We start from the raw sequence: 18,048 nt of genomic DNA, 5'->3' as shown, positions 1-18,048 counted from the left end.
TACGTGAAACAGATCCTTTTCTTTTTCCGGACTCCCGTACCGCAAAAGATTGCACGCGACCCATGACCGTGTCCGTCGGCCTTGGCGTCCCGCCTCAAGCAAGCTGGCAGGTGGACCCGGCAATAACGTCGGCCCCAGGCCCAGCTTCGAGCCGTGAAATCCCAGGATTGCCCCTCTCCCCACCCCAACCCCATCCCACGGTCGAAATACCCCCTCCCCGAGTCCCCGTCTTCCTCCTCCAGTTCTCCTTCGGCTTCCCCTTTATAAAAGCCCAACTACCGCGCGGCACACCGTTGCTTCCTGTCCCTTTCCATTTCGTTCCTTGTCCTATCCTCCAATCGAATTGGTTCCCCATATCTTAGGGTTAGGGTTTCGTCTATTCCATACCTTCCTCCCCATATTAGCGCGCCTGGTCCTTGAGCTTCCTTTGCGCGTGGGATGATGGGCACTGCCGTGGACCTAGGACGGAGGCAGGGCGACAGCCGCTTCTACGACGCTGCCAGGGCTCGACGAGGGCACCATCATGGCCTTCCCAAGTCGAGGTGCGCAGCCGCCGCCGTTACCCAGGAGAAGGCGCCGGAGGAGCCCTCCCCGCTGCCAGCGTCCCCCGTAGGAGTTGCAGGCAACCTCAAGAGGTTCGTGGCCGCCGTTACGCTGTCCGTGCCGGCGGAGTGCCCCTCCAAGGTTCGCCTATTGACCCCCACACCGTAGGACTTGATCGTTATGACTTGCGAGGGTGCGACTGTTTCTGAATCACTGGTGGATTTGGCGATGCAGAGAGGAGAGTGGAGGGGTTGCGGCGTGGATGCCGACCGGGAGAAGCCCTACTTCGTTCTTGACGACCTATGGGAGGCGTACAAGGAGTGGAGTGCGTATGGTGCGGGGGTGCCGCTCGTTCTTGACGGGTGCGACGGGGTCGTGCAGTACTATGTGCCTTACTTGTCTGCCATCGAGCTCTATGGAGACTCATCAGTCCTGCAGGCATCTTCCAACCCAAGGTTGTTCGAGTTTCTTCTAATACACGCTGGTAACAGCTTATTTTGGTTTTGATTTGAGTGCTATGGTTCCTAGTAGAAGGTGTAAATGGTATCGATTTCTTTTATATGGTACAAGTATTTGAGTTTGAGTTAACTTAAGGACTTACATATTAGTACGTACAAACAAACACATTTAATCTCGAAAAGTTTGTGTGATGTGTGTCCCTGGCAACTGAAAGCTGCACATGTAGCATTTTCTGGCATTTGACCTTGTTCCATATTTCCTCATTTTAAATGCGTAGATGTTCTCTATGGAGCCATTAAGATCTCTGTCCCGATTTCCGATTGTACGCATTTATCTTTATTTCTCGAATACATTGCCAGTTCTTGTGGTTGCCTATGGGTGCTTAGATGATTGCCACTTCTTATCGAACGTTTCTATGTATTTTAGTTATTTTCTGGTCTAGCTGGCCTAGCCTATTATATGAGCCTGCAAACCAATAAGACAATGTTTGGAACCTGTTTCTCTTCTGGCAGTAGTATGAATTCAGAGCTTCAAGGAATGTTTTTAAAGCGGTAAAGTGAAGCGAGGTGCTGTTGGGGGTGGGGGGTAGGGGGGCTCACTGCTAAAGCGTAAAGCGAGGTGACGCTTTAGACATAATCTGAACCTGATGGGCAGTACAATAGAGTACCATTTAGTGAGACATACATATGCAAACATACCTTGATTCTAATCCACCAGTGAGCACATATGCATTAGTAGCCATTATTCTAATCCATCCACTATGCAGTAAGCAACTAGCCAACAACTATAAAGAGAGGCAGCAGCAGCACCTAACAGCAGAGGAGCAGGAAAGGGATGACAAGCTGGGAGGATGGAGAGGAGCTGTCACCGGAGAGGAGGAAGCTGGTGCAGATCTGAGGAAGCTGCTGCCAGAGTAGAGAGGAGAGAGTTGAAAGCCTGGAGATTTGCATGCTCTGGTTTTGGTTCTGTCTTTTTTCTTTCCCCTCCTGTAACAGTTTCACATATGAGTCCAGTTTTCCCGCCCTTGTGTTCCCGCCCAGCCCCTTTTTCCCGCCAGAAATCTCTGTTCCCCTGCCTGGCAAATCTAAGGCGTCCTCTCTGCACTAAAGCGCACACATGTCTAAAGCGAGCTGGACGCTTTGAGCCTGGATGGCGCTCTAACGCTTAAGCGTCGCTTTACAAACAGTGAATTCAAGTGGTTTTTATCTGGTGGTATGTATTCTTATGTTACAATAAGACTTCTACCCATCTCAAAAGTGTATTTTGTGCTTAAAGTAATTAAGTTTTTTTTTTGTTCCAAGGGAAATAAGAAGTAACTACGAATCAGATTGATATTTTGTTGTTTATGTCAACGCTAGTGCCTGTCTTGGCATTTCTAGCAATTTTTAGTAGTACCATAGAAGATAGTTCCAGCTGCTTATGCACCTCCACATAGCCATTTCGTACTTATGTTTGTCGTTTTCGGAGTAGGATCTGTGGCTCTAAAAAAGCCTTTGTATAATTTCACCTCTGCTCATGATGAAACAAGACATAATAATCGAGGGGATTAATTAAACAGTACATCTCCATATGTGTTCAAGTATAAAAAATTATCAAAATAGCCTCTCCGATAGACCTGCCATGCATTTTTTTTATTCATTTAGATTGTAGTTTGCTCGAATTTCACTATTTGTAGATGCTAATTCGATTCCCCAATAGGCGGAGGACGGAAAATTTTGTGGTCTGGTGGAGTCTAAAGCATGAAAAAAGTACTCCCTCTGTACCTAAATAATTGTAGTTGGGGAGAACTGTTGTAGTTGGGGAGAACCAGACACAGAGGGAGTACGATGCAAAACAAAAATAAATCCAATGATCTCTGTAAACCTACTGCAACTACTAAGTAACTCAGAATGCTTAGTCAAATCTGCAATTCACAACATGAAGGTAGTACTCCCTCCGACCCATATTACCTGCCGCTTAAACGGATGTATGTAGACGTATTTCAGTGCTAGATACATCCGTTTGAGCGACAAGTAATATGGATCGGAGGGAGTATTAAGATCACTCAATATTGCTTGACTCACAAAATGTACATCACAAATTCACAATGTACTAATGTAACATGCAGAAATTTCAATCAATTATTCCTTTCCCTTTGCCTTTGCTAGCCCCTTATCATTCATGTCCATTTAATCTTCTATCTTTCACCTTCACCGGCAACGCCGTTGTGCTGTGTTCTGCTTGGCCTCTGTTCTACACTGCTGCACCCTCGTGTTCCCACCCAGCCCCTTTTTCCCGCCAGAAATCTCTGTTCCCCTGCCTGGCAAGTCTAATGTGTCCTCTCTGCACTAAAGCGCCAATCAGGACGCCTAAGCGAGCGCTTCAGACGCTTTAATGTCTAAGACGGACGCCTTAGACACATGTCTAAAGCGAGCTGGACGCTTTGAGCCTGGATGGCGCTCTAACGCTTAAGCGTAGCTTTAGAGATGCTTTACAAACAGTGACTTCAAGTGGTTTTTATTTGGTGGTATGTATTCTTATGTTACAATAAGACTTCTACCCATCTCAAAAGTGTATTTTGTGCTTAAAGTAATTCAGATTTTTTTTTGTTCCAAGGGAAATAAGAAGTAATTACGAATCAAATTGATATTTTGTTGTTTATGTCAACGCTAGTGCCTGTCTTGGCATTTCTAGCAATTTTTAGTAGTACCATAGAAGATAGTTCCGGCTGCTTATGCACCTCCACATAGCCATTTCGTATTTATGTTTGTCGTTTTCAGAGTAGGATCTGTGGCTCTAAAAAAGCCTTTGTATAATTTCACCTCTGCTCATGATGAAACAAGACATAATAATCTGTCAGGGGCTGATGATTAAGGGGATTAATTAGTCAGTGCATCTCCATATGTGTTCAAGTATAAAAAATGTCAAAATAGCCCTTCGATAGACCTGCCATGCATTTTTTTTATTCATTTAGATTGTAGTTTGCTTGAATTTCACTAATTGTAGATGCTAATTCGATTCCCCAATAGGCGGAGGACGGAAAATTTTGTGGTGTGGTGGGAGTCTAAAGCATTAAAAAGTACTCCCTCTGTACCTGAATAATTGTAGTTGGGGACAATTCTCCCCAACTACAATTATTTAGGTACAGAGGGAGTACGACGCAAAACAAAAATAAATCCAATGATCTCTGTAAACCTACTGCAACTACTAAGTAACTCAGAATGCTTAGTCAAATCTGCATTTCATAACATGAAGGTAGTACTCCCTTTGACCCATATTACCCGCCGCTTAAACGGATGTATGTAGACGTATTTTAGTGCTAGATACATCCGTTTGAGCGACAAGTAATTTGGATCGGAGGGAGTATTAAGATCACTCAATATTGTTTGACTCACAAAATGTACATCACAAATTCACAGTGTACTAATGTAAAATACAGAAATTTCAACCAATTATTCCTTATCCTTTGCCTTTGCTAGCCCCTTATCATTATGTCCATTTAATCTTCTATCTTTCACCTTCACCGGCAACGCCGTTGTGTTGTGTTTTGCTTGGCCTCTGTTCTACACTACTGCACCCTGCGCCCTCTGTGGAATGTACCCCACGCTGGTGTTGCCGTTGCGCTCAAGGCAGTGGCCGCTAGGATTCATCCATACTGCTTCATAGTGCGTGTGTTCGCTCGGCTGACTAGATTTGTGTTATGACCGCCACACATTGTAGTCGCCGGCGGGCTACGGGCAGTTAGGCCCAATAGCAGTTAGGGGCTTGGCCCACTTATCGTATTTTTATTAGCAGCTAGGAGATTATATATACTCATGTAAAGACCTGTTTTGGAGATTAAGAATTAGCAAGCCTATTTGCTCGGCTTTTGTCGGGAACCCTAAACCCTAGCCGCCGCTGCGGCTCCTTCCCCTCACGCGATCACGACGCCCTAGCGCCATCGGCCGCACCCCCAGCCTCGCCAACCCTCCTTCCACCCCTATAACCTAAGGCCTTGCCTTGGTAGGAGCCTTGCTCCTATCAATCTGGTATCAGCTGTCTCGGGTGTGATCATGTCCGCTCCTCAGCCTACGGCCTCCTAGCCGCCACTCGTCAACACCACGCCATCGGCCCTCTCGGGGCCGATCGCCTCAGCCGCTGGGCCCCACCTGTCGCCGTGCTTTTCGTCTTCACGTCGGAGGAGATGATGGCTGTGCTCCAGGAGCTCGAGCAGGTGGTTGTGGGCATCCGCACCTTCCTCTTGGGCACCTATGCCCTGCAACTGCTCGGTGCCTTCGCCGCCACTGCGGCGTCCCAATAGCAGCAGTTGCCGCCGCCACCCTTCTTGACCGCCCCTTCCTCCCAGGGAACCGCGACTTCCGGCTCGGGGGCGTCCTCGGGCCCGGGGGTTCCCATCCACGAGGTTCGGTTTCCCCCGTCGCCATCTCCGTTGTCGGCGTGGCTTGCCGGGTCCCTCGGGCCGGTCTACACGATCACCCTGGTTCAGCCGCACCTCCAGCTGCCGGTGCCGTCGCACCAGGCCGTGCCGTACGGCGGGTCCTCCGGTGTCCCCATCCCTACAGCGGTGTAGACGGAGCCCTCTTCCACGGCGGCTCTCCTAGGCCCGCTTTTTCGGCTCCGTCGTCCTCGCTGTTAGGCGTTGACGGCGCGCATCCGTCCGCCTTTCATGCTCAACAGCTGCCGTGTTTCTCCAAGCTGAGTTCACCACCTACGACGACACCATCGACCCCCTGAACTGGCTCAACCAATGTGAGCAGTTTTTCCGGGGGTAGCGCATGCTCGCGTTCGATCGCACCTGGATCGCCTCGTACCACCTACGGGGTGCTGCTCAGACGTGGCACTACGCCCTCGAACATGACGAGGGCGACATGCCATCGTGGGAGCGCTTTCGCGAGCTCTGCCTCTTGCGCTTCGGGCCTCCGGTCCACGGCAGCCGCCTGGCCGAGCTGGGGCGCCTGACTTTCCTCTCGACGATGCAAGACTTCGCTGACCGCTTTCAAGCCCTGCCGTGCCACGCCCTCGACGTCTCGAGCCGCCAGCGGGGTGAGCTCTCTTCGTGGGTGGTCTGCCCGACCACATTCAGGGTGCCGTGGCCATGTACCACGCCTGCGCCTTAGAGCATCGCACGACGACCATGTAGGGTGCCGCGGCCCCGGCGCGCCCGTTCCGTCGGCTCACGCCGGCTGAGCAACTCGAACGCCGCCGCCAGGGACTCCGCTACAACTGCGACGAGCCATATGTCCCAGGACACGTTTGCCTGCGGCTCTTCTACCCCGAGGCTGCAGACTACGTCGAGGAGGATGCCGCCGCCACCGCGCCCGGCGACGTGGCTGTTCCGCCTGGCGGGGAGGACGCCGCAGGGGCTGCTCATGCGAACGCCTTCGTGGTCTCTCTTCACGCGCTTGCGGGTATCCGGACGGAGAAGACCATGCTGTTGTCGATGACGATCAATGGCGAGCGCCTCGTGGCGTTACTGGATACGGGCTCCACCCATAACTTCCTGTCGGGGTCCACTATGCGTCGTCTCGCGCTACATCCGACTGGCGGGGAGCACCTTCGGATTACCGTGGCCAACGGTGACCGCCTCCACTACCAGGGTGTTGCTCGAGATGTTTTTCTCACCATCGGTGACGAGCACTTCTCCATCACGTGCGTCGGCCTCAACTTGGGCTGTTTTGGTGTCATCCTTGGCGTTGATTTTCTGCGCACCCGGGTCCCATTCTTTGGGATTTCGACGCGATGACAATGATCTTTTGGCGCCTGGGCCGCCATATCTGTTGGGAGGGTGTGGGGGGTGCCATCGCCGCGAGCCCCCAGCCTCAACTGACGGCAACCTTCGCCAACTTTGCACAACCCCTGTTGGACCGCCTCTTGCAGCAGCATAGTGACCTCTTCGAGGCGCCACAGGGGCTCCTGCTGGTCCGGGCCTACGACCATTGCATTCACCTGCTGCCGGGCACACCACCAGTTGTCGTCCATCTGTACCGCTACCCCCAGCTGCAGAAAGATGAACCGGAGCGGCAGTGCATGGAAATGCACAAGGCATTATCAGGCCGACCACCTCACCATTCTCGGCGCCGGTGCTCCTCGTCTGTTAGACCGATGGCACATGGCGCTTTTGCATTGACTATCGGGCTCTCAATATCAAGACATCTAAGGATAAATTTCCTATTCCGGTTGTTGAGGAACTCCTGGACGAGTTACACGGGGCCTGCTTCTTCACCAAGCTTGACCTCCGCTCTGGTTATCACCAGGTGCGGATGCACCCGGGACGACATCGCTGTTAGAGTGCTATATATGTAGCCATGTAACCTTTCGTATTTACCCTATTGTATAAGGGGTTTTCTGCATATTACACACATGTACATGTATGTATACTGGCCTATGGCCTCCTGGAAATACAAGTTGCATATTTCCTAACATGGTATTAGAGCCTTAGGGTTTTTTTAGCACGCGCAACTCGTGCTCTCGATCCAATCTTCCGTCCACGCAGCCGCCGTCTTTCTTCTCTGGACGGTGCTGCTCTCCGGTGCCTTCTCCACCGCAGGTCAACCCTGCTCCGCAGAACTGTGGCGCTGCGTTCTCCCCGACGTCGCATCGCCTGCTGCTGCTTCTTTCGCTCGTCCACGGCCTCCCGTCCACGAATCACGTCGCGCACGCCTCTGGATAGAGCCGCCGCTGGCCGCTGCTATTGGTCGCCTCTGGATTAGATCGCGCTGCTCTCTGGCTTCGTCTCACAGGCAGGAACGTTCCTGCCTGGTGAACGGGTCCAGTTGTTTTGCTACTCCCTCCAACCACTGGTCGATCCTTTCCACGTGCGTACGTGTGTGCGTTCAGTCAGCCTCCAGATCGAGCAGCCTCCAGCCCTTCCCGCACGAGCAGCTGTTTCTGCCCAATTGCTGGCTTGGTCTGGTCTTCTTTTTGTTGACTGAGTTTCTTTGGTAAAAGAAAGAGAAAATAAAATGTCTACCAGCACGCAACGTTTCAGTCCCTTGCTTCCCGGTGACTCCTGATGGCTATGCTTCTACTGCTCCTCCTACAAGCTCCACATATCGTGATTGTCGCTCTACACCGACTCCTCTCGCAACTTTCATCGGTGCATGTTGCTCTTCCCCGACACCTCTCGCGACTTTCACTGGTTCTCCTGGTGCCTATGACTCCATGGACTGCGCTTCGTCCACGCGTCTTCCCTTGGCGCTTGTTGCTTGTCTGCACACGGCCTCGTTTACTCCACCGGCCTTTGTCGATGATACTGGTCATGCTACACCGACATCTTTAGCAGCTTCCACATGTGGTGGTGGTCGCTTCTCTCCTCGTGCCACTACTTCAGCTGTGTACTTCACCGACGACGAGATTGCGCGACTTCGTGCCCTGTTGATTGCCTCCGACTCTCATTGTCGGGTGCGTCTACATCGACATCTTCAGTTGCGCCCCTGATTGAGCAGGAGATTGGGCGATTTCGATGCCTGATAGCTCCATCTTCTGGTTCTTCATCGACAGGTTCTGTTGGTTCTGCTACAGACTCTTCTGGCGTTGTGAGACCACCTTCTACACGAGCAGGTACATCACCATGGATTCTTGATACTGGAGCATCTTTTCATATGACTGATGATTCATCAACCTTGTCATCTACTCGACCTCTCGATTCTCCTGTTCATGTTCTTACTGCTGATGGTACTTCTCTCCTGGTTACTGGCCGAGGCACTCTTAGCACTGCATCTTTTCATGTTCCCGATGTTGCTCATGTTCCTCGGCTTACCATGCAGCTCATTTCTGGTGGATAGATTGTTGACTCTGGTTGCAAGTTCATTCTTGACTTCGACTCATGTCAGTTCTAGACCGTCACAATGGTGCTCTTTTTGGTGCTGGCCCCTGGCGCCGTGACTCTCAGGGTCTCTGGGAGCTTGACTGGCTTCACCTTCCATCCGCTGCCACCGCAGCCAGTCTCTCCACCCTTGCTGCCTTGTCTACCAGCTCTTTTCAGCAGTGGCATCATCGCCTTGGTCACTTATGTGGCTCTCGTCTCTCATCCTTAGTTCGGCGTGGTCTTCTTGGATCCGTCTCTGGCGGTGTGTCTTTAGACTGTCAGGGTTGTCGGCTTGGTAAACAGGTTCAATTACCTTATCGTCATAGCGAGATTGTTTCAGCGTCCTTTTGACCTTGTTCATTTTGATGTCTCCCTTTGCTTCGAAGGGATGCCGTCGCTACTATATTATCTTTATAGATGATTTCTCTTGACATACGTGGATATATTTCATGTCTTCTCGTAGTGAGGTCTTTTCTATCTATAAGCGTTTTGCTGCCATGGTTCACACTCAGTTCTCTTCCCCTATTCGAGTGTTTCGTGCTGACTCTGCTGGAGAGTATATCTCCAAGATGTTGCGTGGTTTCCTTGCTGAGCAAGGTACCCTTGCTTAGTTTTCTTGTCCTGGTGCTCATGCTCAGAATGGCGTGGCTGAGCGCAAGCATCATCACCTTCTTGAGACGGTTCGTGCGATGATGATCGCTGCCTCTATTCCGCCTCACTTTTGGTCCGAGGCTGTCTCCACTTCCACCTATCTCATCAATCTTCAGCCGTCCACTGCTTTGCAAGGTGGCGTTCCTTTCGAGCGTCTTTTTGATCGTTCTCCTGATTATTTGACGCTTCGTTTGTTCGGTTGTGTTTGCTATGTTCTTCTTGCCCCTCGAGAACGCACCAAACTGACCGCTCAGTCTGTTGAGTGTGCCTTCTTAGGCTATAGTGATGAGCATAAGGGCTATCGTTGTTGGGATCCTATCGGTCGTCGGATGCGTATTTCTCGGGATGTGACTTTTGATGAGTCTCGTCCCTTCTACCCGCACCCATCTTCCTTGATTTTTTCAGTGGAGGATATCTCTTTCCTCACTTCTCCTGACACACCTATCACCCCCATCGAGCCTTTGTCTATTCGTTCTGCTACCCCTGCCTCTGCATCTCTTGCCGATTTGCCGCCACCATCTCCCACGGTTTCCTCACCTAGCATGTCACCGGATTCTGCACCTTCATCTCCGGTGATTTCTTCATCTCCACCCCCCGATTCTATCTTGGCGATTCCTCCTTGTATTCTTCCATCTTTTCCTCAGTATTTCACTCGTTGTTCACGTAATGTGGATGCCTTTGCGGATGTGTCGTCCTCCTCATCTCAGCCTACCTATGGCTTGCATCCTCGTCCTCATCCGCCTATTGATCGCCTTGGATTTTCCACCGCTTGTGCTGCTGTTCTTGAGCCGACTTCTTATCGTGAGGCTGTTGTTCATCCTGAATGACAGTTTGCGATGGCAGAGGAGATTGTTGCTCTTGAACACACTGGTACATGGGATCTTGTTTCTCTTCCTCCCGGTGTCCGTCCCATCACTTGTAAGTGGGTCTACAAGGTTAAGACTCGCTCCGATGGTTCTCTTGAGCGTTACAAAGCTCGTCTTGTGGCTCGTGGCTTTCAGCAGGAGCATGGTCGTGATTACGACGAGACTTTTGCTCTTGTGGCCCATATGACCACTATTCGTACACTTCTTGCCGTGGCCTATGCACGTCACTTGTCTGTATCTCAGCTTGATGTTAAGAATGCCTTTCTTAATGGTGAGTTGCGTGAGGTGTACATGCAGCCACCACCTGGGTATTCTGTTCCTGATGGCATGGTATGTTGTCTTCGTCGGTCTCTCTATGGCCTTAAGCAAGCCCCCCCGCGTCTGGTTTGAGCATTTTGCCTCTGTGGTGACTGCCGCTGGTTTTCCAGCAAGTGCTCATGATCCGGCATTGTTTGTCCACCTTTCTCTCATGGTCGGACTCTTCTTGTTCTCTATGTTGATGACATGATCATCACTAGTGACGACCCCGAGTATATTGCCTTTGTAAAGGCCCGTCTTAGTGAGCAGTTTCTTATGTCCGATCTTGGACCTCTTCGCTACTTTCTTGGGATTGAAGCCTCTTCTACCTTTGATGGCTTTTTTATATCCCAGGAAAAGTATATCGAGGATCTTCTTGCTCTTGGTGCTCTTACTGACGAGCGCATTGTTGAGACTCCCATGGAGCTCAATGTTCACCTCCGTGATACTGATGGTGACCCCCTGCCTAACCCGACGCGTTACCGTCATCTTGTTGGCAGTCTTGTCTATCTAGCTGTCACTCGTCCGAATATCTCTTATCCGGTTCATATTCCGAGTCAGTTTGTCTCTGCTCCCACTTCGGTTCACTATAGTCACCTCCTTTGTGTTCTCCGATATCTTTGGGGCACGATCTCTCACCGTCTATTCTTTCCTCGCTCTAGTTCTTTACAGCTTCAGGCCTATTCGGATGCTACGTTGGCTAGTGATCCTTCAGATCGCCGTTCACTTTCGCCGTTCACTTTTTGCTTACTGTGTTTTTCTTGGTGGTTCTCTCATTGCCTGGGAGACGAAGAAACAGACCGCAGTTTCCCGTTCAAGTGGAGAGGCTGAGTTGCGAGCTATGACTCTTTTGACGGTAGAGGTGACTTGGTTACGGTGGTTACTTCAGGATTTTGGTGTTTCTGTCACTACACCTACTCTGCTCCCATGAGACAGTACAGGTGATATTCTCATTGCGTGAGATCCTGTGAAGCATGAGCTCACCAAGCATATTGGTGTTGATGCTTTCTATGTGCGTGCTGGTGTGTAGGATCAAGTTATTGCTCTTCAGTATGTGCCTTTCGAGTTACAGTTGGCAGATTTTCTGACGAAGGCCCAGACTAGAGCACAACATGGCTTCTATCTCTCCAAACTCAGTGTTGTTAATCCACCATGAGTTTGAGGGGGGGGGGGGGCTGTTAATCCACCATGAGTTTGAGGGGGGGGGGGGGCTGTTAGAGTGCTATATATGTAGCCATGTAACCTTTCGTATTTACCCTATTGTATAAGGGGTTTTCTGCATATTACACACCTGTACATGTATATATACTGGCCTGCCTCCTGGAAATACAAGTTGCATATTTCCTAACAATCGCAAAGATGGCCTTTCGTACTCATCATGGCCACTTCAAGTTCTTGGTCATGCCCTTCGGCCTTGCCAACGCCCCGACGATGTTTCAGGCATTGATGAATGACGTCCTACGACCCTACTTACGGCGGTTTGTGCTAGTTTTCTTCAGTGACGTCCTCATCTACAGTTCGTCGTGGGCGGAGCACCTGCAACACATTGCCATCGTCCTTAACGAGCTTCGGGCGCACCACCTGATACCTAAAGTGCTCGAAGTGCTCGTTTGGCACATCGTCCGGTTCTTATCTCGGACATGTCATCTCGGCGGAGGGTGTTGCCATGGACGCGGACAAGGTCGCCGCCGTCGCCACCTGGCTGATGCCGTAGTCGCCGCGGGTTCTTTGAGGGTTCTTGGGGCTCGTCGGCTACTATCGAAAATTCATTCGGTTTTTAGGCTCATCGCGACCCTGCTTACCCGGCTGCTGCAGGGCGACGCTTTCGCTTGGGATACCGATGCGTCGACCGTTCGCTGCATGTCATCACAAGCTTGGCGCTTACGAACGGGAGCTCATCGGGTTGGTGTAGGCGGTGCGTCACTGATGGGCGGCCGTATCTGTGGGGGCGGCCGTTTCTTGTCCGCACAGATCACTACAACCTCAAGTTCCCGTTGGACCAGCAACTTTCCATCGTTCCGCAGCACCAGGGGATCAACAAGCTCTTTGGGTTTGACTTGTATTCGGCTGGGCCGCCTCAACACCGTGGCGGATGTGCTCTCCTGCCGCGACACCGATCATGGTGCAGGCGCCGGTGATACCGAGGGGGCTGCACTTTGCACCCGCTCCGGACCCTCGTTCGCCTTCATCAACGACATCTGCCAAGCCACAGCGTCCGCGGCGGACGCACAACTGCTCCGACAACAGCTCCAGGACGGCGCGCTGCCTGCGCCGTGGCCTGGAGGGCGGCTTGCTCCTCCATGGGCGGTGCCTCTTTGTGCCGGACCACGGCGACCTCCACCACCAGAGCTTGCTCCTCGCACACTCGGCCGACCACGAGGGGGTGCAGAAGACGCTTCACCGCCTTTGCGCCGACTTCTTCATCCTCGGCGACCGTGCGCTGGTGCAGGATTGGGTGCGGTCTTGCGTGACTTGTCAACGCAACAAGACCGAAACGTTGCAGCCGGCGGGACTGCTACAGCCCCTTGAGGTCCCCTCGCAGGACATCTCCATGGATTTCATCTTGGGTCTTCCCAAGGTGGGCGGCAAGTCCGTCATTCTCACGGTGGTGGACCGCTTCAAGTACGCACACTTCATCGCGCTTGGCCACCCCTACACCGTCGCGCGCGCCTTCTTTGACAGAATAGTTCGTCTCCATGGGTTTCCCTCGTCCATCGTCACCGACCGCGACCCGGTGTTTACCGGCCACGTCTGGTGTGATCTTTTCCGGATGGCGGGCGTCAAGTTGCGGCTGAGTACGGTGTTCCATCCGCAGACCGATGACCAGTCGTAGGTGGTTAACAAGGTGATTGCTATGTACTTACGCTGTGTTACAAGTGATCGCCCACGCGCCTGGGTGGACTGGCTCGTTTTGGCGGAGTACTGCTACAATACCTCCTACCACTCTGTCCTGCGTGCCACTCCATTTGAGGTGGTCTACGGTCGTTCTCCACCGCCCATCTTCCGTTCCAAACGGGGGTGGCTCAGCCCGAGGCGGCAGGCGAGCTTCTCCGCAGCAGGGATGAGATCCTTGCCGAGGTGCGCCAGCGTCTTCTTCAAGCCCAGAAGCTGTCCAAGAAATACTATGACGCCCATCACCGCGAGGCGGAGTTTGCGGTGGGCCATTGGGTGTGGCTGCGGCTCCTCCACCGCACCACGCAGTCGCTTGACCCGCGGGCCAAGCACAAGCTCGGGCAGCGTTACGCCGGGCCGTTTCAGGTGTTGGAGCGCATCGGCAGTCTCGCATACCGGCTCCAGTTGCCGCCGGGCGCACGCATCCATGACGTCTTCCATGTGGGGCTGTTGAAGCCTTTCCGCGGTGACCCGCTGGCGACCTTGCCGGCTCTTCCACCAGCCGCCGACGGCCGTCTCCTTCCGGCTCCAGAGAAGGTGTTGAAAGGCCAGTGTTTGGCACCTTTTGATCCAGTGGCAAGGCCTTTTGGAGGAGGATGCCACTTGGGAGCAGCTCGAGGAGTTTCGACAGCATTTTTCAGACTTCCAGCTTGAGGACGAGCTGTTTGCGCAGGCGGGGAGAGATGTTATGACCGGCGCGCATCATAACCGCCGGCGGGCTACGGTCAGTTAGGCTCAATAGCAGTTAGGGGCTTGGCCCACTTATCATATTTTTATTAGCAGCTAGGAGATTATATATACTCATGTAACCGTTTTGGAGATTAAGAAGTAGCAAACCTATTTGCTCGGCTTCTGCCGGGAACCCTAAACCCTAGCCGCCGCTGCGGCTCCTTCCCCTCGCGCGATCACGGCGCCCAGCGCCGTCGGCCGCGACCCCAGCCTCGCCAACCCTCCTTCCACCCCTATAACCTAAGGCCTCGCCCTCGTAGGAGCCTTGCTCCTATCACTTTGTGTGCTTTGCTACTTGCTAATCAGTGGCAGCAGCAGAAGTTCATGGGCTCACAACCCAAATCATAAGGGCAACCTGCACTGGGCGACCTGGCCCGTCACATTCTTCTTTTATCGTCCCCAGCGAGAATGACGACTCAACGAGTCAATGACTCGACCTCTACACACCTGTATCAATTCTTTTGCATAAATTCAAAGTCGGGCGGCCGCCTCAACTTGCCATTTGGAGTCATCCGCCCATGTTTATGTGCACGCTTATTTCCATTTATGAATATATTTTAGCTTTGTCATTTATTGTCCTGTGATAGCAAGTATTGTGTCAGTTACTGTTTTCTCTCGAGAATATTTCATCATGACATGCAATTCTTAACTATGTGTGCATCAACCTTTTGAACCAGACATATCATGGATGACAGTGATGAAGATTTCCATGATTCCAGCAGTGATGGTAGCAGTGATTATGAACATGTAAAGGTCAAACACTTAGCTCAGGAAGGCTTCTCAAGGGATGATGGTGAATCTGGAGTTACTCATGGCCGCTTGCTCTTTCAGTACCTTGAATTTGATTCTCCATTTTGCCGTGAACCTTTGACTGATAAGGCACGAAGTTACAACTTTGTGTAGTTCTCATGGTATTTCCGTGTTCTGACAAATTTGTTCTTTCAGATTTCTAGCCTTTCAGCCAGATTTCCAGGACTGAGGACCCTTCGGAGTTGTGATTTATCAGCGCGGAGTTGGATGAGCATCGCTTGGTATGTTCTCTCTATAAATACAAAATTGGTGCTGGTTGGATGATTGCAGCAACTAATAGGATAAAATCCTTATGCATTGTGTAGGTACCCAATTTATCGAATCCCTACTGGACCAACATTAAAAGATTTAGATGCCTGCTTTCTTACTTTCCATCAGCTTTCAAATTGCCTGCAAGGAGGTAATTAAATTTGAACTTTGTTCCCCGGATCATAGGTTGAATTAGCTTGTAATGCTTGCTTCACTAGCATCATCATGTACTGTTTCAGATAAATGCCCCCAACACTCTCCGTTCCCCCCTCTAAACCTGCCCCATCATTATGCATGTTTACTATAAATTCAGTTATCCTGTTCATGGTCAGATTAAGTAGACATGGCGAAATCTGAAACAATTCTATATATAAATATCCTTTATCCTTCCTCATTCTTCCATTCCCAGTTCTTTGTAGTGAGCAAGTGTCAGGAGTCAAGTTTAAGTGTAGCACTTCTCTTTATTATAGTACTATAAACTTTGTTAGTCTTACTCTGAAGTGCATGTGGATTCACAATCATTAATCAAGTGTGAGTTGTAGCTAACATGTACTCCATCCGTTCCTAGATATAAGTCTTTTTAGAGATTCCACTACGGACTACATATGGACCAAAATGTGTGAATCTACACTATATACATCCGTATGTGGTCTATATAGTGGAATCTCTAAAAAGACTTATATTTAGGAACGGAGGGAGTACTTAGGAGATTGGTGTGATTATCACTCAGTGAAACATGGGCACTGAAGACTAAAGTTTTGGGTCTTGCGTTTGACTACATTGTTTATTTTCTGATTGTTGGGCATGTACATACATTTAGCATGTTTTCAGCGCACTGGGAAAGAAATGAATAGGACGTAACGCAGCTATTTACTACCTCCGTCCCCGGAATTACTTGTCGCAAAATGGATGTATCTAGTTGTATTTTTAGTTCTAGATACATCAATTTCTACCCATTTCTGTGACAAATAATTCGGGACGGAGGGAGTATTAATTGAGTCGTTCCATTTTCAGTTGGTGCGTAACTGCCCTGGCAACTCACATCTGTGACCAGCTAGAATATGTAAACCCAGTTAATAGCAAAAAGTAGATTTCGATTTTGACAAACCTCGATGCTAGGAATTCTTGAGCTATGAAATGACTCTAGTATATGGTAGTTGTATCACTGTGCTTTAACTAGTTCTAATGTTTTGGATGCACTGAGGTTTACCTACTGTGAGCTGTCATTTATAGAAAGAAATAGAGAGCTTTATGCTTTTATTGCTTTTCTGTTTACATACTCCCTCCGTTCCTAAATATAAGACCTTTTAGAGATTTCACTATGGACTACATACGGAACAAAATGAATGAATCTACACTCTAAAATATGTCTATATGCATTCGTATGTAGTCTATAGTGAAATCTCTAAAAGGTCTTATATTGAGTAGTTTCCAGTGCATGTGTATGCCCTCTTCTATGTTAGTTAACCTTGTTAGTGAGCAATGAGATTATGGTACCATGAAACCTTCTGTGCTTCCTACCTGCCTAAATGCTGTCATCTGAATTTTATCTGCATTCCTGTGTCCAGATAATCTGTGGGCTCCTGATAGCACACCAAACATACCACTCCCAGTTTTTGGTTTGGCTTCCTACAAGTTTAGCAACTCAGTCTGGTCTCCAACTGATGGTGATTGGCAACTGGCTAGCTGCTTAAGGCAAGCTGCTGCTGATTGGCTGAGAGACAGCCGTGCTGGCCATCCAGATTATCAGTTCTTTGTCTCCCGCGGTGCAAACCACAGGTAGTGAAATTTCCGCTTTTCGCAGAGCTCAAGAAAGGAAGTCTGAAGAGTGTCGTGTGAACATGATTAAGTTCTGAGCGACTGACTGGTTGACTGCTTCCAAATCTGATGCATGTTACCACAAGATTTGAAGCTTGGATGGTGGGAAGTGACCTGTCCTGCTTTGTAAATTGCACTAATAGGTAGATTTCGACCGGCTATGTTTTTATACTTGTAGTCGGTCGGTGTGTGGGAAGTTGGGATGAGAATGAACAAAAAGGTAAAAAGAAGAAATGAAAAGGATGAAAAAAGTTGGTGAAAAAGCTTGCACTTCCGGTGTATGTTAGCTGTTAAACTTATGTAATACAAATAGTATGGGGGGCCAGTTTTGATTGAGACACCCCTCATTGTCTGAAAACATATCAAGTTTGCTGGCATTGGAGTATGTGTTGAAGAAAACTTATAGTCAGCATGTTGTTGCAGTGTACATGTAAACTTCTGAACTGCTGTGTGTGATAGATTGTGTTCATAGTCCATGATTTCTATTACCTCCGTTTGGAAATAACTAACGTGGTTTCAGTTATTTCCAAACGGAGGGAGTGTCGATGTAAGCTCAAGTTGATGTCCTGGTAACTGGAAGATCACTAAAATCAAGCTAAAGCTAAAGCTGGAAGCACTCGAAATGAGTGCTTAGTAGTATGGGATAGACAAATAGAGACCAATGATGAAGAGTAAAAACTGTGAAAAATTTGTACGCATCTGAGCCTGAGCTCAGATGCTTAGTTATCACCTCCCATGTGTTGCTTTGATAAGGGCAGCGTGTCAACTTAGTATTTTTGTAACAAGGCAAGGCACCAACATGTGTCAAATTCATTCAGCTCAAAGATTAATACTCCCTCAGTAAAGAAATATAGGAGTGTTTAGATCATTACTTTGATGATCTAAATGCTCTTATATTTCTTTTACTTTAGTGGTCTAAATGAAGGAGAGCCTTGGTGTAGTGGTAAA

The 18,048-nt window shown here is 49.8% G+C and overlaps 1 protein-coding gene across 1 annotated transcript; it reads left to right on the top strand.

Moving 5' to 3' along the window:
• Positions 1-253: 253 nt before the first annotated feature.
• LOC123443628 lies at positions 254-17,558 on the top strand. Its single transcript, XM_045120104.1, has 6 exons — positions 254-684; positions 778-998; positions 14,901-15,102; positions 15,169-15,254; positions 15,339-15,433; positions 16,851-17,558. Exons 1-6 carry the CDS (start codon positions 439-441, stop codon positions 17,063-17,065), a joined length of 1,065 nt encoding a protein of 354 aa, XP_044976039.1. The 5' UTR covers positions 254-438; the 3' UTR covers positions 17,066-17,558.
• Positions 17,559-18,048: the final 490 nt, after the last annotated feature.

Source organism: Hordeum vulgare, chromosome 3H, assembly GCF_904849725.1.
Source record: "Hordeum vulgare subsp. vulgare chromosome 3H, MorexV3_pseudomolecules_assembly, whole genome shotgun sequence".
NCBI classification, from domain to species: Eukaryota; Viridiplantae; Streptophyta; class Magnoliopsida; order Poales; family Poaceae; genus Hordeum; species Hordeum vulgare.
This window is presented reverse-complemented; position numbering and strand designations above follow the sequence as displayed.

Excerpts from the sequence above, each read along its gene's own strand:
- LOC123443628 (XM_045120104.1), top strand. The coding sequence starts at position 439 with ATGATGGGCACTGCCGTGGACCTAGGACGGAGGCAGGGCGACAGCCGC. Across the intron at positions 999-14,900 it reads CAGGCATCTTCCAACCCAAG|ACATATCATGGATGACAGTG; the intron begins GTTGTTCGAGTT and ends CTTTTGAACCAG. Across the intron at positions 15,103-15,168 it reads GTGAACCTTTGACTGATAAG|ATTTCTAGCCTTTCAGCCAG; the intron begins GCACGAAGTTAC and ends TTGTTCTTTCAG.